Source organism: Triticum aestivum, chromosome 1B, assembly GCF_018294505.1.
Source record: "Triticum aestivum cultivar Chinese Spring chromosome 1B, IWGSC CS RefSeq v2.1, whole genome shotgun sequence".
Taxonomy (NCBI): Eukaryota; Viridiplantae; Streptophyta; class Magnoliopsida; order Poales; family Poaceae; genus Triticum; species Triticum aestivum.
In genome coordinates, this window is record NC_057795.1 from 546,720,222 (window position 1) to 546,743,132 (window position 22,911).

Sequence of the window (22,911 nt, forward strand, 5' to 3'; positions counted from 1 at the left end):
CTGTGCTGCTCGACGAGGTCAGACGAGCGCGTACGCGAAATAGCCTGCTTCATACGTCGTCGCTTCTCTTCAAGACGCCTCAACCAGGAGACTGCTCCTCTTGGGGTAGAACCCCAGTCTCAACCCGGCGAATAAAAGCAACAACATCCTCCTGAGCGACATGACACTTACAATGTGGTGTCTGATCCCTGCTATAGACTCAATTTGGGTACATCTCCGACGTGCCATGGGGCTGCGTCTGGCCAGGAAGATTCATGGCCATCGTTCACGGTCATGCCGGTCGAGAGGTTCTGATTCCATGAAGCAGGAATCGGTACCTCCTCGTCATTCTCTTCACCATCTTCTTCATTTGAGTTCTCGGAATCAAGATCCTCCGCCACCATCCTCGTCTTCCTCTTCCATCAGGTTCTGCATTTTCGATCCTTCGTCATCCCCATCAGCCTCGCCACTATCAGGATCTCCTATGTTCTGACTACTCTCCCCTTCATCGTACTCCCCTCCAACTTTTGACACATAATCCGACTGACCCTCAAGTTCAGTACCACCCATATGTTCTGACCCAGCTACATCCATCTCATCAATCGGCTGGTTGACCTGGCAGGCTCGTAACCATCGTCGCCTTGTACCAGAAGATCCTCCATGGGGGGCAACGGGGTGAGTCCTCGGGCGTTTGCAGGATTCTAGCCAGCTCACCCACTTATGTGTCCTATCTATCGGAACCAACTCCCAGAAAATTTTTGTACGGGATTTCGTCCACACCGACTGAATACTGGCGGTGCACACATTGGGATCAAGCGAGAAATTTATTGTCAACCAGTATTTCAACTGACTAATGTTCACTTTTTTTGGATCGGTCAATTGCAACTCCACATATGCAGACTCAGTAAGATCAACCCCACTCACGTTTGATCGGTCATTACCAGGACCATAGTAAACAACAAATTTGACTGATTCAGACATGTCTCCTGCCATAAAAATTCATATTCCCATCAACCACTAAGTACCACATACTTTTTTATACACTAACGGGAATGTCTACCACATATACATGACTACCACTAAGCAAACAACCGATCAAACGAACTAAAATTTCAGACATCTCTCCTGCAATTAAAATTCATATTCCCGTCAACCACTACGTTCCACATAAACTTTTTTACGCTAACCGAAATGTCTACCACATACACGTGACTACCGCTAAATAAATAACCGATCTAGTGAACTAAAAAATCATCATTTATAGTATGCACGTTCATTGCAATTACAGTATTTCTGCACTAACCAAAATGTGAAGCTCATTAAACCTAAAATAAAAATGCACTAAACAAAAATGCGAGGTTATACCTTTGACGTGTGCTTCTCCGGCGAGCTCCTCCAATGGCCGCCCCTGCCAAGCTTCACCACGGCCGGGACCAAGCTCCAATGGCTGCCTCCCCGGCCGGTCTCCCTCCTCTACCCTCTCCTCCACGCGCGGCTACCGGCTTCCCTCCTCTACCCCATTGCAACCGTTTTCTACTTCAACTACTGGATTTGATGGTTAAATGGACTGGAATAGGAAGAAATGTGTGAGAAAAATGAAGAACAGAAGAAAGAAAGGGAGGCAGGAGGAAGAAGACTTGTCCAGTACAACGAACCTGAGGTTTCGTTGGACGGTAGGACGAAACGGTCTGGACCCGTCGGCACCGCGACGAAACTGGCCCTTTCGCAGCCCACATCAACGAAACGTAGGTTTCGTCCAACCCCACCACAACGACTCGTTTTTTCCCATGATAACACGTGTCTTATTAATAAAATAAAAATTCAGTTACAAGCCACATAAACATCGACATTACAGGATTGAAAAGATAGAATAATCCTACGAAAAAACCAGCGCCTGTCCCTCTTCATTAAAAAAAGGAGACATATCACCTCTTCACCCGAGCTCGACGTGACTCCATCTCTGATCAGCAGCTTTACGAATCTTCAAGGTAGATTGCTCGAAGCAAAATCATTGTCGTTGAAAGAATCAGACCAGGGCAACATGTCCCTGGACACGCCGTCGAACTCCAGAACTGACACACCCACACGACTATGACGCCGGAGGAGGAAACCAGAACTGTCAGCCTTCAACCATAAACCCAGCACAAGATGCATCATCTTCCAGCTGTCACTTGCGTACACAACCGTCTACGCATACTCCTAGAGGATAAAACCTCCCTGCTCCACCATGACGTCAGAGACAACGCCGCAACAACGGGAACAGAGCAGAAGAAGAGACACACCTGGTGGAGTCACCGCTGCCGCCTCGCCGACACCATCCATGAATCCTAACGACGTCGATCTGAAGGATCGGCAAACACACGACGACTCGTTGCCGCGTACAACGACGGTGTGCTAGTTTTGCTATTTCTGATTTTCTAATCTTATTTTTTCGAATTTGTTAAAAAATTCCAAAAAAATAAATCTGGTTTGGGTCTCCAAGAGTCGGTGGCAGACAGCGACAGGAAAACGTCCGCTGGCAGCAGTCCACGTTGGTCCGACGGCGGCGCTGGCCAAGGTTGCTGACCAACGGTGATGAAGACGGCAAGTTTGATTCATGACCGTGCCGTGTATTGATTGATTCCCTTCCCGTGTATTGACTGATGACCGTGGCGCGCGTGTATTGATTAATGACGGCTTCCTAAACTGTTGTTTAGTGGGCGGTTTGGATGCGTCGTTGTTTTTGGACGGACAAGATGCTTCCAATGTTTGATGGGCAAAGTGGAGTGAAGTCTGATTTAAACCATGAAGTTATAGTGTTTCACAGAAATGAACCTCCACATCTAAATTCTTGAAGTCTGGATCCGGTCGTTTTCAACCTTAAGGCTACCTCCAATGCATTGGTGCTTACATGAGGTGCTAAGCACATTAAAAACTTTATCAACTAAAGCCCTCAATATATAGGTGCTTAATTTGTTGGTGCTAAGCATCATTCATTTAATGATTTTGCAACTAAAGTTGATGCTTATATGAGGTGCTAAGCACATTAAAAACTTTAGCAACTAAAGCCCTCAATATATAGGTTCTTAATTTGTTGGTGCCAAGTGTTAGAAGGGAGAGAGTATTGGTGGAATAGTCGTTGTATTGCTTGAGCCTCGTGGTCATATATATAGGAGTACGATCATCTACTTGGAGTACAAGACAAGCCAGAACAAACCCTAGTCTATCTTGTCTTTCCTAATAAACATTATACTCAACATCCCCCCGCAGTCACAACGGTAGCGACGCAGACGGTGAGACTGGAGAAGAATCCGAAGGCAAGCTGACGGACACCCCCCCACAGTCGAAACGGTCGATGCATCGCGAAGTCGTGGCTGGAGTGAAAACCGACGAGGTTGCTCAAGCAGTTTGTGCCGTTTGTCGATGTAGCCGAGAGCGTGGGTGGTGGAGCCGTGGTCGAGGTAGCCATGCGAAGAATGTCGTGGTCGATGTTGAGTCGGGGTAGTCAGTGTCGAGGAAGTCGTCGTGGAGCCGCGGGCGCAAGGAGGCGCCAAGTTAGTTGTGGGCGCAGTCTGTGTCAAAGTAGTGGTGCGCCGGGAAGAAGATGATGTTGACGACGCGTCGCGGCGGGTTTGCCAAGCCCGGGGACACATCATGGACGAAGGCACGCACCGGTGTTGCCAGCACCGGGCATGCGTAGACGGACGAAGACGAAGTTGAGGAAGCGCCGACCAGGCTTGCCAGGCCCAGGGACACGTCGTGGATGAAGGCACACATCAGTGTTGCCATCACCGGGCATGCGTAGACGAGGGACCTGCACGAGCTGTACGCCATGTCGGAGAAGTCGGAGGGGCCAGCAGAGAAGAACTCGACGACGATTGCGGCGCCCATCGACGCGGGGCCGATGTCATCAACGGTGGTCGGAGTAGATGAAGTGGTCGGGGTAGATGATGGCGACGCTGGCGACGGGCAGGTGCTTGGACGAAGACCAAAGCGGGTGGACGGGCGACGCGGCGGCTACGGAGGTAGCGGCGGCGGCGGCCTAACGGCGGCGACGGCGGCTAGGTTAGGAGTGCAGCGGCGGTGCTCGAAGTAGGAGAAGAACCCTGACAGCGTGACGAAGACCGGCGCAGACGGTGGGTTTCCCGCGCCAAGGTAGACGGCGTGGCGCGGTGACGGCAGAGTGGATCGCGGGCCACGGCGCTACGACCCGAAGGGGCGACGCAACGGCGACAAGAGGATCGGGGCGACGAAGGGAAGACCTGGGGCGGCGGCGGGGACCGCGGGCCGTAATGCTACAGCCCGAAGGGGCGACGCAACGGCGGTTCGCGAGTCGGTGCAGCCGTGGGGACGACCTCGGGGTGGCGGCGGGGACCGCGTATCGTGACAGTACGGCCCGACGAGGCGACACAGCGGCAGCCCAATGCTCGATCGGTGGAGAGGCGCGCTGAACTCGGGGACAATCTTCACGGGGCCTGCGGAGGCGCGTGCCACCGACGGGCCAGGTCGGTCGCGCGGGTATATGAGGCAGATCGCGGCGGCGGGCGGGTGATCAATCCGATCGCGCGCGAGGTCGGGGACGCCACTCGGTGGAGATGGGATGGCGGCGGAGTCCGAGATGAAACCGGCGATAGGGCGGCTATGATTGGCCGCCGCATGACGCGAGGCCGCTGGGTCGGGGTGATGCAGGAGTCCCGGTCGGAGCAGGGCGGTGATGGCGGGCGTAGATCAATGCGCGGACAACGGCTGGCCCTGACGGGCCGCCTCGACGCGCGTGGCCGCCGGGTCGGAGGAGAGGCCGGCTGGTCGCGCCGGGGTCGGAGTAGAGGCGCTCGGGGTCGACGGCGGCGGTGGGCGACGCAAACCGATCAAGAATAGATCGGAAAACCAAAAAGAAACCGCGCGATCAAGATGACAGCGGGAGAGAGAAAACCCCGGAGCAAGGCTCGGGGAAAAAACTCTCTAGGGCAGCCGGTCAACACGACCAGCGGACCAACCCTAGGTACGGGCGGCGCGGCCCCCGGCGTCGGTCATCAAGGACGACCGCCCCGGGGGCGGCGCACAGGTGCGGAAGCGGCGGCGGCTAGAGTTTAGGATCGACTTGCGATAGATACCATGTTAGAAGGGAGAGAGAGGATTGGTGAAATAGTCGTTGTATTGCTTGAGCCTCGTGGGCATATATATAGGAGTACAATCATCTACTTGGAGTACAAGACAAGCCAGAACAAATCCTAGTCTATCTTGTCTTTTCTAATAAACATTATACTCAACACTAAGCATCCTTCATTTAATAATTTTGCAACTAAAGTTCTTTATGCATTGGTGGACTTCTTCTATTTAAGTGTTTTATCTAGGTTCTTGCGCTTGGCGTTGATTCTTCTTGGGTCACCACACTCGTCTCTTTCTTCTTAATTACCTTGCCACGTTCATACCTTAACCTCGCTGAGCCAACTCCAACGCTAGACGCAAACGGACGTCCGCTTTTGCCCGTTTGGGGAGCGATTGGGGTGTACGTCCGGGGGGCGGACATGCTCTAGAGCATGTGCGCCCAACACGCACAAGGCCCCGGGACCCCAAATGGTCCGCCTCGGCTCGTCGCAGCGCCTCCCAGCGCACGCCTCGCCGCCGTCGACATGCAGAGCTCGCCCATCTCCGCCTTGAGCTCGCGCGCCGCCGTCTGCGCGCCGCGTCGAGTTCGCCCGCCTCCGCCCCGAGCCGCGCCAAGCTCGCCATGGCACCCCGCGCGCGCCGTCGTCTCGCCCCGAACTGGTCGTGCCGCCCCGCACACGCCGTCGCCTAGCGCTCGAGCTTGTTGTGCCGCGCGCGCCCCCGCCGCAGCCCTGCCAGCGCGCACGGCAGCTGCGCCCGTACTCACTGTGCAGCCCCACGCTTACACGCACGCCGTCCCAAGCCGCACACCGTTGCCACGCCCCCGCGCAGAGCCGCAATCACCGTACGCCGCGACGAGCTACCGTCGCCATGCCCCACGCAAAGCCGCCGTCGTTGCGGGCCGCGCCGAGCTCGCCCTCGCAGAGCCCCGAGCCACGCCGAGTTTGCGCCCGCAGATCGCCCGGGCCACGCCGAGCTCGCCCGTGCAGAGCCCCGTGCCGCCGTTGCCGCGTGCTGCCCGAGCTCGCCCGCCCCCGTCACGCTCTGCCCCGAGCCATGCCTAGCTCGCCCTCGGCCGCCGCGCTTCCTGCTGCTGCCGGCTCGCCCACCACCCGCCGCCACGCTCAACCGAGTCGATGGCCATGGCGGAGCGCGCGGCGGCCTCGCAGGCGCCCACGGCTGCGTCCTGTGTCGGTGGCCTCGCACGGCGCCCGTGGCTGCGTTCTGCGCCAATGGCCTCGCCGGCCCTGGTCGCGTTGATCGTGGAGGCCTCGCCAGTTTGTGCTCGGTCGCTATTTTGTGGGACCAGGCGGACACGGGTGGACGAGAGCAGCGAACAAGAGCATCCTTTTTTATCCACTCGAGAGCATTTGTGGCACAAATTTGATCTAGTTTTGAGGTTGGAACGGACAAAAATGGACGCGAACGGGCATACTTGTCTGTTTGATTATTCCCGTTGGGACAGGTTTTGCCCCACGCGGACAAAACCGCACCAGAAAGTTGTCCTGATCCCGGTCGTTTTCAACCTTTAGACGTTGTTAGGAGGGGAATTGGCGACGTGACCGGGATGCTGACTTTGACCAAATTAATAACTGCCACGTTGATCATTAAGAGCACGCATGCATGCATGCATCCTGGTTCCTGGATGTATTTTTTTTCTTTTGAAACGGAGTGGTTCCTGGATGTATCATGTATGCGTACATGCACGTGGGCAAGGAGCTGGGTGCCGGGAACCAACGGCGGGCGCGGATGGCGGCGTCACCGCGACAGTGGCGCTCTGGTCCGTGACGGGCATTGGCACGACGAACGTGGCGTGGATGGCGGCGGTCAACGCACAGTAAGTGTCGCTCGATCTTCACGCGGGTGCCGTCCATGGTGGCGCTGGCTGCGTTGCCGGTGCTGGGCCTGTGACAGCTGGTCAACCGGTACGGGCTTCTGTCGGCGCGGCGGCCTGCGTGACACTCGTGTTCCTCAACGTTCGTGTGCCGCAACGGCTAGGAAGTTTAAGTAAGTTTACCTAGATGAGTACTAGGTGTAGGATTATTGGCCCTCAACTGGTGTGCTCTTCAACGTTGTCGTCGATACGGATAAAAATTGCGTGGCTGACGGAAAAAAATTATATGAAACCAGGTCTCATATAAACCAGGTGAGACCCGCCCTGATGGATGACATGTGGCATTCACAAATCACAAAGCATCTAATCTCCCTCCTGATTTCAGGTGGGGTAGATGTTTTGTGATTTGCAAATGCCACGTGTCATCCATCAAGATGGGTCTCACCTGCTAACCCGTGAGACCTGGTCTCATAGAATTTTCTTCCGCCACCTTGCTGTGCATGCGAACATCCGACGAGCTGCAGCGGGATAAAGCCAGCGTGGCGTCGAGAGCAGGGCTACGAGCACCGGGATTTATTTTGTGGGACTGACAGATCTGACTCATCAATCCCGGCCTTTCCAGACGCCACATAGCAAATCCTCTGTTTGGATACATCTTAAGGTTGAAAACAACCGGGATACATTATGTCAGGGTAGAAACTTCAGGGATTTAAACGTGGAGGTTCATTTTGATCGAGCTATACAATCTCAGTGTTTAAATTAGACTTCACTCGCAAAGTGAACCACCAACTCCAATTTAATAGTAAAGACTAGGTGAATGTCCATGCCTTGCTACGAACATGTAAAATGTACTATTGCTCATTGTCTTATTTCATTAATGGATTCATTTTTCATGTCACGCCTCCTTTTTGCGGCAATAAGAGAACATGTTAGTTTCCACCTCTACGCAGTCTAACACATCTGAAGAATATACATGAATTTTGAGAGTCCAAATAAAGTCAAAAGCTACAATAGGACACAACACTGAATATTTCACTCGTGTATACAAATTTGTCAAAAAATTAAGACTAACATTTCCAATAAAAAATGTGCGGTAATTAAGTGAGCATATTCCAATAACATACAAGCCTCAGGAGTCGACTGGGTACCATATGTGTTAAAAGCTAGAACCGGTCATAGTTTCTCATTTCCAAAGCTCAAAGATGAACCATGCTCTACTTTTTTTTTAATCATAGTATAGATCAGTTATTCACTTATTCTATTTTCTCAAATGCAACAAGTGTTTCTTTACGATCTTTTGCTCCCTCCCCCCTAGATCACCATGTGCACCCCCTCCTGTCCTTCACTATCCCCACATAGCAATGTTTGATGTCAAAGTGCAACCGACACCAACTCCCATTTAATAGTAAATATGTTCTGGTGTTCTGACTTTTGTACTTTAGCTTTGCCTAAGAGCATCTTCAACATGCGCCCAAAAAAGCTCTGCGCACTAAAAGTTTGTTTTTTGGGCGCCGGACAGCTCCAACAGAAACTGTAGCGCTAAAAAATTTTGGGCACGCGCTGAAAAACGCTACCGCGCACAACATATTTTGGGCGCCAAATTGCGCGCGCTTCAGAGCATCTCCAACAGCCGCGCTAAGCGCCGCGCGCAAAAAACCTGTTTGCCGCGCGCGCTTCGGCTGGTTTAGCGCGGCCGCGAGCGCTGGCTCCAGCAGCCGTGCTATAATGCAGCGCGCGCGCGCCGCTCCAGCAGCGCGCAAAAATACAGCGCGCGCGACTCGCCGGACGCGCGCGAAAATGAGTTTTAAACAATTATCAAAATGCAATGAACATGTAAAATTTGTCACAAACATTTTCCAACCAAGTTCATCCCCACAAGTTCATCCAACCAAGTTCAAAATGCAAACTAAAAGTTCATGCCCACAAGACATAAATGAAAGACACATCAAACATCTTCCTCGTCTTCGTCCTCATCTTCCGAAGACGATTCTTCCGCCTCCGAAGATGAATCTTCCTCCCTATCCTCATCACGCATCGCATCACGTGAAGCTCCGATGGTGTTGGCAAGATCTTCAACGGCATTTTCATGGGAATGTGTGTGAGGAGGCACATCGAAAGATATTCCACCCATGGCCGGAGGTGCACCCATGCCTTCCATAAGAGTAGCGGAACTCATGCCTCCCATGGTGGCCATAGCGTCAGAGGGTGCTCCAAAGCCACCCATGCCTCCCATGGCGGGCGGAGGTGCACCCATGCCTCCCATGGCGCCCAAGCTACCCATGCCTCCCATGGCGGCCGGAGGTGCACCCATGCCTCCCATGGCGCCCAAGCCACCCATGCCTCCCATGGCGCCGCCACCCATGCCTCCCATGCCGCCGCCACCCATGCCGCCAAGGCCGCCGCCACCCATGCCGCCAAGGCCACCACCACCCATTGTGCGGATCATGGCTCTTTTTTGGATCAAAACTTCTTCACGGGCAAGGCTGGCATATTTTTTTTGCGCACCATTGAACGAAGATGTGTCCAAGAAGAACAAGTACTTCTCCCATTCCAACAACCTAGATCGCTCCTCCATGCCCACCTTTCTCTCCTCCAATGCCACTTTCCTCTCCTCGGCGGCCACCCTCCTCTCCTCGGTCGCCAACCTCCTCTCCTCGGCCGCGGCATCTTGGTTCCTTGCCATTTTCCTCACATCGTTGGCTTCTTTTCTTGCCTTCACAATAGCTTCCATAGCATTTTTGAGCTCATCATCTCCTTTCCTCTTCTTCTTTTTGGTTTTGTCTTTCTTGCACCCATCCGGTCGTTTTGGCTTTGAGTATGAAACCGAGTTTGGTGTGGGGCTTCTCTTGTCGTCATCACTTGATGCATCATCCTCCTCCTCATCATCATCCACCTCAATTGTTCGCTTGCGTTTGTTGCTCAAATGCAAATCATCCAAACCATCACGATTCTTCCATTTCTCATCATTCTTTAACACTTCATAGCAATGAGACAAGGTAAAGACCCTTCCTTTCTTGATCTTCCCCTTCTTGGTTTTCCTCGCCTCTTCTTTGAACAAGTTTTGTGCAATGTTGAACTACAAGAAAAACAAAACAAGTTAGCACTTCGGATACCAAAAACAAGTATGAGATGAACATATATGAGATGACACTTACTCTATCATCCTCATTTGTGCCGCTTGGGTTAATCTTGTCAACTGACTTTTGTGCGGTCGCCCACTTTTGACAATCCGAGTTGATTGTGGACCATCGGGACCGAAGTGATCTCTCCGAGCGGTCAATTCCATTCATGTTGTCATCATCAAAGTATTCTTTCATTCGTCCCCAATACGCATCTCTACTTTGATCACCTCCAATGGATGGATCCCTCGACACTTGCAAATAAGTATTGCATAGTAACTTGTCATCGTTGGTGCTGTAATTGCCCGCTCTTCCTTTCGGTGCGTCGACAAGGCCCTCACCCTCCTCGTCCACCTCAAACTCATGCTCTTCCAAATGGATGTCATTGGTTTGAGACCAATGCGAATTGTTGGACCCAACACCCATAGTTGACATGTATGCATCATCATTGAGACTACAAATTTTTTTGAACAATGCAAATAAGCTATCTATATGTGATGATGCATTGAAAAAACAAGAAAAAAATAAATGTTGGAATTTTTTCACCTTGGGGGCATTTCGTCGAACACATGGTGCGCGTCGGCGGCCGGCTCAACAGTGAGCTCGCCGGCGCTTCGGTAGCCGCCGCGGCCGTCGAACGCCCTGCAAGCTTCTTTCCCCTCGCCTTCGTGCCGCCGGAGCCGTCCGCCGCCTTGTTTTTCTTCGCCGAAGTTTTGCCCTTCTTCGGCCGCGCCGCATTGGGGAGCTTCGACGGTGCGGCGGCGGCACGGGCCGGCGCCGGCGCGACGCCACCCGTCGCCATGGTCATCCGCGGCGGCAAGAAGAAGCTGCGCGCGAGGCCGGCGCTCGGCGGAGCTCCGGCGGTGGCGACGCCAACGCTCCCCACGCTAGGGTTTCCGGCGGCGGCGGGAGGGGAGGGGTCGCGGCTGTACAGCGGGATGAGCGGGGTGCCGGTGTGCGCGTCCATGGGTGGCAGGGCGCCGACGCCGGCGCGCGCGGGGCGTAGGAGGAGGAGAGGAGAGAGTGCGACGCGAGCGGTCGAGTGTGTCGCACGCTGTAGCAGGCGCTCAAAATACACCGCGCGGGATGGCGTTTCCGACAGCGCGCCCAACTCGTTATAGCGCGCGCGCCGTTTTTGCGCGCCCGCTGGAGCGACCCACCGCGTTACGCGCGCGCTAAAACCGACTAATTTGCGGCGCGACGCTAGTTTAGCGCGGCTGTTGGAGATGCTCTCACAATTTGCATTGTCTGCTTTTTGGGCGTGCGTTTTTGGGCGCCTGCTAAAGCAAAGTTGGTCCCGGCACATTAAAAGTGCTACAGTGGCGCGCTATAACGTTTATTGGGTGCAGAATTTTTGTGCGGCCGTTGGAGATGCTCTATTGGAGATGCGGTGACTGGTTTGTCAAAAAACTAGTGCCTCCGTCCCGGTGTATAAGTCATTCGCCTAGTTCTAGATTGATAATTTAACTATCTAAATATGTATTATATGTGACAAAAAAATATATATTTAGAAATCACATCCGTGTAGAAATCTAGTGGTATACTTTTCATGACATATAACACATATTTAATTTCTCAAATCGATGACCTAAAACTACGTGAATGATTTATACTAATCAGGACAGGACAGAGGGAGTAAGTATATAATTTGCAACTTCAACATGGACTAGCACTACTTAGACAGGATGCCACTAACTTAATCAACCTAATTAACCTAATCACAGCCGGAAACATCCAACCCAATAAATCAAGAGATTGTCCATCAACAAGTAAGCTGGAAGGATTCCCTAGATGGCCTAGTATATATTTAAGCTTTGATTAATCATGCTTTGATGATCTGTCCAACTGATGTCCTGGTGGTGGTGGCCGAGTACTCTATATAGGAGAGAGATGCTCTAATACTCCTCGGTTTGACCTTGTTCAATATACAGTACAAATTAGCTGCCCCGCTTGCTTCTTGTCGTCAGTTTCCAGATCGCCTCAGCATCACCCACCAGCAGTAGCTAGCGATGAAGCCCTTCTCGTGGAGCACGGAGAGATGCGCCCGGACATTCTACGTCGCGGCGCTCCTCTCCGTCGTCCTTTGGGCCCTCATATTCTACTCCACCAGCTTGCAATCCCAATCCGGCGATGCTCTCAGCAAGCCGCCGGCCTTCTTCTCGTCCCGCTCTGGCCGTCCGGACCCGTCGTGCGCCGGCCGGTACGTGTACATGTACGACCTACCGCCCCGGTTCAACGCCGACCTCGCCCGCGACTGCCGCAGGCTCTCGGCGTCCACCGACATGTGCAGACACGTCGTCAACGACGGGTTCGGCGCGCCGATCACCGACGGCGGCGGCGGCTCGCTCCCCGAGAGCGGAGCCTACGCCACCGACCAGTACATGCTGGAATTGATTTTCCACGCCCGGATGAGGCAGTACGAGTGCCTCACGTCCGACCCCGCCGCCGCCGCCGTGGTCTACGTCCCGTTCTACGCCGAGTTCGACCTGGCGATGTGCATCGACAACAGCGACATTTCGGCGCGGAACGCGCTGCCGCGGGACATGGCGGACTGGCTGGTGCGGCGGCCCGAGTGGCGCGCCATGGGGGGCCGCGACCACTTCATGGTAGCCAGCCGGCCCACATGGGACCTCCTCTGCGACCCCAACCATGGCGGATATGGCAACTCCCTCATGACCTACCCGGCCATCCGCAACATGACGGTGCTCGCCTTCGAGGCCAGCCCGTGGCAGGGCAACGACTTCGGCGTGCCGTACCCGTCGCACTTCCACCCTTCCTCCGACGCCCAGGTCGTGGCCTGGCAGAGCCGCATGCGCGGGCTGGACCGTCGGCGGCTATGGTGCTTCGCCGGCGGGTCCCGCCATGAGAGCAGGAAGACCGGGCGCAACCAGATCATCGAGCAGTGCCGCAGGTCGAGCCGCTGCGCCTTGCTCGGCAAAGAAGCAGTGACCAAGAGCCCGGGGGAGTACACCCAGGGGGAGTACTCGCCGAGCCATGCCATGCGGCTGCTGGAGAGCGCCGAGTTCTGCATACAGCCGCGCGGAGACTCGTACACGCGCAAGTCCATCTTCGACACCATCCTCGCCGGCTGCATCCCGGTCTTCCTCCACCCGATCTCGGCGTACGTCCAGTACACGTGGTACCTGCCCAGGGACTACAGGACCTACTCGGTGTTCATCCCCCAGAGCGACGTGATCGGCCGGAACGCGAGTATCGAGGAGGTGCTGAGCAAGATACCGCCGGCGAAGGTGGCGCAGATGCGGGAGGAGGTGATCCGGCTCATACCGGCCGTGATGTACAGGGAGCCGGCGGCAAAGGGCGTGGAGTTCAAGGACGCGTTCGACGTCGCAGTGGGACGGGTCATCGACCGCGTGGCGAAGCGCCGACGCGCCGCGGCCGAGGGCCGGGAGTGCCGGGACAGCGTCGACGGATACGATAGCTGGAAGTACGACTTGCTTGAGGATGGCCAGACAGAAATTGGTCCGCACGAGTTTGATCCATATATGTCCATGTAAACTACTGGAGATTACTTGTCCGCACGAGTTTGATCCATCTGTCTTGAAAATACCCGAAAGTTCAGCTAGAAAGCTACGGAGTGTATTTTTCCAGCTAACTCCCAAATCTTTCACTGTTGGGTTGGTGCGTGTCACTGTATATGACCTAATGACCTTTCAGCATCGATCAGCTCTCCAGACACTTGTGTTATCATCTATAGCACTTGTTCTGTAGATGCAAAAGTACTCCGTTACAGTCCAGCGAGTACGTACTGTGCTGACATTAATTTTTTATGGAGGAGCAACGGGCTAGCTACCGTCTGAAATTAATTAAGGAGATCGATGATAGCGTGGTATAATGTGCGAGATCGAGATCGGAACGTCTGAGCCAACTGCAGGGGAAAAGTCAAGAGGGCACTAGCTAGGACGGCAAACATGCATGTTAGGTACCTATCAGGGACTAGTTTTAGTTTGTTGCAGTCTGACAGGGGTGGCACAAACAGGCTGAAGCTCTGCAGCGATCGAACATACACTAAACACTCTTATTATATTAGTTTATTAGTACTAGCTCGCAAAAACAAAAATAAATTGGTGACCAATGGCTCAACTACAAATCGGTGCTTGAACTGCTCTAGCTACAAGATGATCGAAGATCTCAACAATCAATGTTCCTGAGAGAAACAAATGAACAAAAGAATTGAAGTATGTATGTGTACAACTGTGGATACATCCATTGTACTGGACAGTATGTTCATACTAGTATCTCTATCGATCTACTGCGCGAGGCAGTTGCCGATGGCCTCTTGGAGCACGGCTAGGAAGCGGCCGAGGTCGACGGTGATGTTAATCCTGGCCGTCCATGAGCGGCTGCCGCATGAACCCGAATCCTTTCTAGTACGGTGGAGCGCCGTCGGGTTGGTGAAGATCTCGTGGTCCCTGGGGTACTTGTCCTTGAGCGAGCTCTCCTCCAAGCCGATCTCTGTGCGCGATCCATTGGAGCCCGCCCCACGGCACCACCTGCACCAGGTCGACCCGGGTCGCAGGAACATCATGTTCGTCAGCCCGGCGCCGTGCACGCCCACCAGCACGTCGGCGGCTGCCCCGCTACCGCGGGGTCGAGGAAGACAATGTAAGAGGATGTGTTGGCGTCCAAGCGGATGTCGTCGATGAAGCTGTAGACGTTGGCGCGGCGGTCGGAGAAGTCGCACAGCCTGTGGCGGACCTAGAATAACAGGCTTGGGGTGTGCCATAGTTCAAAGTTTACACTAAACGTCATAATTATCTCAACAATAGTCTTAAACTAGCAACAACTTAACAAATATTTAGTGTTATGCATATAGTAAAATTTATTTTATAATTTTGAAGGGGTACCATGGCACCCACAGCACCCCCACTAGATCCGCCCCTGCGCACAGTGAAGGCGCGGCATCTGCTCGATGATCACCGGCGTCTGCTGTTGTCCCGTCATGGCCGTGGCATGGAGGTTCATCATCTAGGCACGAACTTGCTGTGTCTCCTTCTCTGAAAACAAACCCGGAGAGACCTGATGAGACCTGGTCGGCTTGGCCGAAGCTGACAAGGTCTGGTCGGCTTCGCTGTAGCCGACGGTTTTTTTGTGCGAGTATAGCAGACAGGTTTCTATCGGCGTTGGCAACACCAAGCCCGTATTATTTGACTCACTCCTTCCATCTATATAGGGCCTCATACGTTTTTTAGGACTGCCCTTGACTATTGACAAGACTAATAGTACATGAGACGTGTAATGTGAAAATTATATCATTGAAAGCTCATTTCACATACGAATTTGATGGTATGCTTTGTGTAAGTTGAATCATATATTATTGCTTTAACATTTGATTAAAATTAGCCTAAAAAAACGCATTAGGCCCTATATAGGTGGAAGGAGGGAGTATCAATTTCCCAAAAATTCATAATATTATTTCTGTAAATTAATAAAAAAAGAAATTAGCCACGATGGGCGCTACCTACCTACTCTTGTCAGGTCACTGCCCCAGCATCCTTGGATGGAAACTGACGGCCGGGACGGACGCGGGCGTGCTTGTTCAGTGCCGGTGCTTGGAAGTTGGAACTGGATGCGTGTACATGCATAGTGGACATGCACGAACCTGAAATGTGGTCCGAATGACGTACTAGACATCATCAGGCTGGTCGTAATGGTAGTATCATAGCTAGTATCATGCATGTCAACTAGACAATTTTGATGATGTGTCATAGCATTAAATGAAGAAAGAGAGGGTGTAGTATCATATCATGATATCGTATCATATTAAATGCTATGCTACTTTGTCTTATGCATGGCAATAAATAAAATATTATATGATACTAATATATGATACTACACATTAAAGAGGTAGTATCATAAACTAGTATCATATGCATGATACTAGTATATGATACTCCCCATTACAACCAGCCTCATGGCTCGGTCGTATCCTTGGCGACATAAAAGAAACTCATTAGGCCCATGATTCCTATGACATGACACCGATCCCCAACCTAATCAATCATCGTCGTTGTCCCTGATCGATCATCGTCTATCTCTCCTACGACTTGTCTTCCTCTCACCAATCATACGGATCCAAAAAGCTTGCTGTCCTACAGCTATCTGGAAAAGGCTTCCCCACAATTTATATATACGCTGATCTCATTGATTAATCCCGTGTTAGGACTACTAATTTGCTCCCCGTGTTAGGAACAACCAAACGGCAGTAGCTACAAAGTACAATGCCGATCGAGATCGATGCCGCCATGGCAACCACCGGCGATGGAGTTTGGCTCGCACACGCCACTCCGTGTCGCTTTCAGCTGCACTTTGCGCTGGTTCGCACACGCCATGGCAACCACTGCCGTATATGCATGCATGTCTGCTAGGAGCCTAGAAGACGTAAACGAGAGAGCGATGGCGTACTCTATTGCACCTTCCAGTTCGGACTTTTCCAGTGTAGTGTATGTATACTCCAATTTAAAATTGGTAGAGTAGTTGAATATATCTACGACGTACAAGTGGAATATATGACAGGTAGCTCTAGATAAACTAATCTCGAAATTACAGCTGGAAATTATATATAAGCCACCGAGTATGTTGTAGGGTAGAACATGCATGCATGTTTCATGTGCTGATGTGCATGCGCATGTGCAAAGAGGAGAAGACCGCCGACGTGGGGGCGCGTGTTGAATGGGTCATATAGTCAGGGTGTTGCCAAATTAAAAAAAAAGAACTCGAGCACCTATTACACCAGAAATTTACTATTTGGACAGTTTTTATGAAATGCCCTTTTGTAATTTTGGAAAATATTGCGCATGTATGTTTGAAGCATAAAAATGCACAGATGAGCACATAAATTCAGAGGCAATTGAACTGGTCCTGGTCCATCAGTTGACAATCCGATTTGAAACAAGATTTGGCAGCTTGAGGTCCCACGGAAAGTACAAATATTTTGCTGGAGAAGTTTGCATGGAGTGGTCCTAGTCCGATCAATCCTAGCGAACATACATATCCCAACATCCGGCGAGTGTCCGGTCTGTCGGCGAGGAGCCGAAGATATCTGCCATCTTCTGTTTCTATGTAAACCAGCTATTGAGATATGGCAAAGATTGGGTATATACAATCTGATAGTTGATGCACTAGTGATTGACCGATCAGGTTCGGCCATTTTGGAATATCTATTGATGTCCACTTCAGGTTCACTACCGCATGCTTCTAGTGTTGGGATCGGGAAGCAATTGCTACTGCAGGTTGGTACATTTGGTGGGTTAGAAGACAAATCACTAATAGAGAAAGGGTACCACCAGCAGAGGCGGAGCTACGGTAAGGCCGAATGGGGCGTGACCCGCCCAGCCCATGTGAATTTTCTGTAATGTATACTTCGTTTTGGCCCATGAAACACAATCCCAGTATTCATTTCCTATAGTCGGCCCGCCCAGCTTTCTGGGCCAAGCTCCACCACTGACCACCAGCGGGAAAGTGTATTGTATCTATTATTTCGATTGCTGCAAATGGCACACGAAAAGTTTCTTTGTTGCCGGACGTGGAGAAGAGATGGACCAAGCCTGAACTACGTTTTGCGAAGCTGAATGTAGATGTTGCTTATCATGCGGACGAAGGAGTTGGAGCTTCAGTGGCTATATTACGCGACACCGGGGGTAATTTCATTGCTGCGTCATGCACATACTACCCTATAGCTGCTAATGTTGTTACATCCGAAGCTGTGGCAATGAGGGGTGGTCTAGCCTTTGCTAACATCATGGGATTTCATGCTATTGAAACACAATCAGATTCTTTGGAGGTAATCAATTTTTGCACTGAACATGATCATTGGTGGGATGCTGCAGCAGCAATATATGCGAAAATCTTGGACTTGGCTACGGATATAGGGAGGGTCAATTTTATGCACTGTTTTAAAGAGGCTAATAGTGTTGCTCATGAGCTAGCTCAATTTAGTTTCCATAATAAACTTTCTAGTATTTGAGATAGCGATCCCCTAGTTTCCTCCTTGGTAAATTAGCCAATGATGTAAACATTTTGTTGAGTTAATAAAGCTAGCTATGATAGTCTTTCCCAAAAAAACTATAAAATTCACGGAGCATAATATAATTCACGTGCTACAGCTCTTAGGTTTGCTCGTGTGCATATTTGCATGTGTAGGATCTTGAAGTATGTCTAGAGGGGGGGGGTGACTAGACTACTTGACCAATTTAAAACTTAACCTTTTCCCAATTTTAGTCTTTGACAGATTTTAGCTATCTTAGCACAAGTCAAGCAATCTTCACACAATTCAAGCAAGCATGCAAAAAGTATATGAGCAGCGGAAAGTAAAGCATGCAACTTGCAAGAATGTAAAGGGAAGGGTTTGGAAATTTCAAACGCAATTTGGAGACACGATGATTTTTGAGCCGTGGTTCCGATAGGTGGTGCTATTGTACATCCACGTTGATGGAGACTTCAACCCACGAAGGGTAACGGTTGCGCGAGTCCACGGAGGGCTCCACCCACGAAGGGTCCACGAAGAAGCAACCTTGTCTATCCCACCATGGTCGTCGCCCACGAAGGACTTGCCTCACTAGCGGTAGATCTTCACGAAGTAGGCGATCTCCTTGCCCTTACAAACTCCTTGGTTCAACTCCACAATCTTGTCGGAGGCTCCCAAGTGACACCTAGCCAATCTAGGAGACACCACTCTCCAAGAAGTAACAAATGGTGTGTTGATGATGAACTCCTTGCTCTTGTGCTTCAAATGATAGTCTCCCCAACAGTCAACTCTCTCTCGCAGGAGTTGGATCTGGTGGAAAGAAGATTTGAGTGGAAAGCAACTTGGGAAGGCTAGAGATCAAGATTCATATGGTAGGAATGGAATATCTTGGCCTCAACACATGAGTAGGTAGTTCTCTCTCAGAAATGGTAAGTTGGAAGTGTAGGTTTGTTCTGATGGCTCTCTCCATGAATGAAGAGGAGGTGGAGGGGTATATATAGCCTCCACACAAAATCTAACCATTACACACAATTTACCAATCTCGGTGGGACCGAATCAACAAACTCGGTCAGACCGATTTAGTAAACCTAGTGACCGTTAGTGATTTCGGTGGGACCGACATGCAACTCGGTAGGACCGATGTGGTTAGGGTTAGGGCATAACGTAATCTCGGTGAGACCGGTAACACAAACTCGGTGAGACCAATTTTGGTAATAAGCTAACCAGAGAGTTGGTCAGGTAAACTCGGTGGGACCGATTCGCTCTTTTCGGTGAGACCGAAATGTTACGAAAGGGAAACCGAGAGTTTACATTGCAATCTCGGTGGGACCGATCGCTCACTTCGGTTAGACCAAAATATTACGAAGGGAAACAGAGACATTACAATCCCATCTCGGTGAGACCGAGATCCCTATCAGTGAGACCGATTTGCCTAGGGTTTGTGGCAGTGGCTATGACATCTGAACTCGGTGGTGCCGGATAGAAAGAATCGGTGGGGCCGAGTTTGACTTTAGGTTTAGGTCATATGTGGATATGAGAAAGTAGTTGAGGGTTTTTGGAGCATATCACTAAGCACTGTGGAGCAAGAAACTCATTAAGCAACACCTCATCCCTCCTTGATAGTATTGGCTTTTCCTATAGACTCAATGTGATCTTGGATCACTAAAATATAAAATATAGAGTCTTGAGCTTTTGAGTTTGAGCCAATCCTTTTATCCTTAGTATTTTGAGGGATCCACTTTCCTCATCCATGCCATGCCATTCATTGAGCTTTTCCTGAAATATTTGTCTTGGAATAGTATTAGCTCAATGAGCTATATGTTGTTAGGAATTACCAAAACCACCTAGGGATAGTTGCACTTTCAATCTTCCCCTTTTTGGTAATTGATGACAACATATAGATCAAAGCTTCGACAAATGATAATAAGATTGAAAAAACATCGTCGCTTTGAGAAGTATGTGATAAGCAAGAGCTCCCCCTAAATTTGTGCATAGTTTAAGATTTGCTTTGGACTGCAAATGCACAAGGAGTTAGGCTCATGGGTTACTCTTCCATGTCACATACATCTTGGTGGAGCGCTCAAAATAATAAAGATTGAATACATGCACTCATCACCAAGCAAAGTGAATGATCAAATAAAGATAAATGAGATATTGTCATCTAACAAGCATTAAGGTAGCATATGATCAAACACATGATCATCATTGTATCACACAAACAATAACGTAGTATCTCAAACAAGCAAAAGCAAATAAAGTTCAACCACGAAGACACGAGAGAACAAAAGCAAACTCTCTCTCTCTCTCGAAGCCTATGATCTATACATTTTTCTCCCCCTTTGGCAACAAGTTACCAAAAAGTTCATAGAAAATGCATAGTACTATATCGTCTCTCAGGCTTGATCTTCAGGTGGTGGTGTAGAGATGGCTCCTTGGACGAAGACTTCAGTTGATGTGGATGGAGCTGGAGGAGTTGGTGCTGGAGCTAGTTGCACTGGAGCTATAGCTGGTGCAGATGAAGTGGCTCTAGTGTTTGTCACTGGCTCTGCAACTGATCTCTGAGCTCGAGGCACTCTGGCAAATGCATCAGTAGTTGTCCTGCCCTTCCTCTCCTGCATGTCATCCTGAAGCTGCTCCACAACAGACTGGATCTCAGTTACTTTCACATCTAAGTCATAGAATTTTTGTTCCATGATTCTTTCCAGGCTCTCCTGGTTTTGAGTTAGGGTGGCCAACCCTTTCTCAATCCTCAGAGTTGATGCTATTAAGTAACCAAATTGGTCCTGCTTGCTCTTCAAAAAGTACTCAGATGCCTCCTCTAAAGTTGGCATCTTGGCAGCCTTCTCCTTCTGTGCCTTCTCCTTCTTCTCTTGTGCTTGCACTGAAGATGGTTCATTCTCATTCATGACTACTTGATTGTCCTCAAAGTCTGGGTAGATAGCAAAGTGTTCCTTATCCAACAAGTATTTGCCTGTGCCCATCTTGGAGTTGATCAGCTCCTGGATTTGTGGGGCATACCCACAGCTTCTCTTCTGGTCTGCTGTTGTCCTCTTGATAGTCTCATATATGAGGCTCATAACCTTGAACTTCTGAGGCACATCAAATATGTGTAGCAAGTTTATTGCATGCCCTCTGATCATGTTGTGGTCACCTGACTTGGGCAATAGAGTGTGCCTTAGAATCCAGTTGATCGTTGGAAGCCCTGACAAAAGGAAATGGACAGACCCAAACTTGAAAGTCTCAAGTGCTTTGTCTGGGATCTCCTTGTACATGTGTGACATAGAATTGTGATCCTTCTTCTTCTTGGAGTAGACATCCAAGTCATCTTCACTCTCCTCTGGTGCATTGATCAGTTCGGCCCATTCTTCAATTATGGACTGGTACCTTGTACCTTCAGACTCCAGACTATTCTGCCATCAGGATAAAAGTGAGATGTGGAGTAGAATTGCATTACTAGCTCATCATTCCAGTTTGTGAACTTCTGTCCAACAAACTCATCAACTCCACAAGCCTTAAAGCTGTCAAACACTCCTAGGTAATGATCCTCATTTGCCTTCATGTATTTCCAGTCTACCCACCTCATGTGACAAACTATGGGCTTCTTGTCCAACAACACAGTCTCATAGAAATCCTGCTGTTCCTTAGTGTGGAACCTGTAATCAACAGCAGTCCTCCTCCTGATTGCATAAGGATCAGACAATCTCCACTGTCTGAGTCCTACATCCTTCCTCAGCTTCATGTTCTCAGCCATTGGATGAGCATCATTGTGGTCTGGAATCTTGGGTTTTAGCTTCTTCAGAACTTGTCCTTCATCTTCTTCCTCAGCAGCAACTTCAGGCACTGGGGCCTTGTTCTTCTCAGTAGCTGGTATACTCCTGGTATTCCTCTTAGGTGCAGATTTGGCCTTGGAGGCAGCTTTGGGTGCTTCTTTGGGCTTTGATGACGCAGCCCCGGACCTTATAGCATCACCCATAAGCTTTTGTGCCTTGGGTGCTGGAGCAGCAACTTCTTCTTCCTCTTCCTCTTCCATCATGGAAGGCTGTCCAACAACTCTGGCCATGGTCTTTTTGACCATTTCCTCCTCTTCTTCCCTTCTGCAGCAGGTTCTTTGGGATCAGATTTCTCAGGTTCTTGAGTTGAAGCTCTGACTTTCAGCATAGGTGTCCTCTTGGCTGGGACCTTCCTGTTTAGTCCTGGCTTGGTGGTTTTAGCTGAGCCATACTCCTTCTTGAGCACTATCTTCTTGGAAGTAGCCTCATCTTCAGGTGCCACATAGTCTTCATCCTCAGAGTCTGAGGTTCTCTTCCTTCTGGCCCTGGTGGCAGCTTTGGGCAAATTGCTTGGAGTGCTCGTGCTGCCCTCATCTGAGGTGCTAGAGGGACTAGTGCCCTCACTCATGTGAATATGCTCCTCTTCCCTGTTCTGGCTGTCACTTTGGTCTAACATGCTGCAAACACTGACTGCTGACCCTGTGAATAGTTGTAGATGAGATAGAATGGATGAGCATCACAAAATGCAGAGGTTTTTGCAAAAGAATGATTTAAAAACTTAGTTTTAGTTTTCCACAGAAAGCATTTCGGATCAACCGATTTGCAAACTCGGTGATACCGAAGCAGCTTTTGGAACCTAAACTAGTGAATTCGGTCAGACCGAGTCACAGTTCGGTGGCACCGAGACTGCTAGGGTTTCACAGAGTTCTAAATTCGGTCACACCAATTTGCAATTCTCGATCAGACCGAGAATCACTTGTGCAATGGCCTTAGCCGAATCGGTGGAACCGAATTTTTCAACTCGGTGGGTCCGAGATGGTTTCGGCGGAAACCTAACCCTAAATTTTCAATTCACATCTAATCTAAGGATTGTTTTGACTGGATAGAAGCGTTTCAATCGTGGCAAGAATCATAATG

The 22,911-nt window shown here is 50.4% G+C and overlaps 1 protein-coding gene across 1 annotated transcript; it reads left to right on the forward strand.

Annotated features, from left to right (window-relative positions):
* Window positions 1-11,893: 11,893 nt before the first annotated feature.
* Window positions 11,894-13,709, forward strand: LOC123137351 (xyloglucan galactosyltransferase KATAMARI1 homolog). The gene has a single exon (XM_044557068.1). The coding sequence runs from the start codon at window positions 12,030-12,032 to the stop codon at window positions 13,533-13,535; it is 1,506 nt and encodes a 501-aa protein (XP_044413003.1). The 5' UTR covers window positions 11,894-12,029; the 3' UTR covers window positions 13,536-13,709.
* The last annotated feature ends 9,202 nt before the right edge of the window (window positions 13,710-22,911 follow it).

Excerpts from the sequence above, each read along its gene's own strand:
- LOC123137351 (XM_044557068.1), top strand. The coding sequence starts at position 12,030 with ATGAAGCCCTTCTCGTGGAGCACGGAGAGATGCGCCCGGACATTCTAC.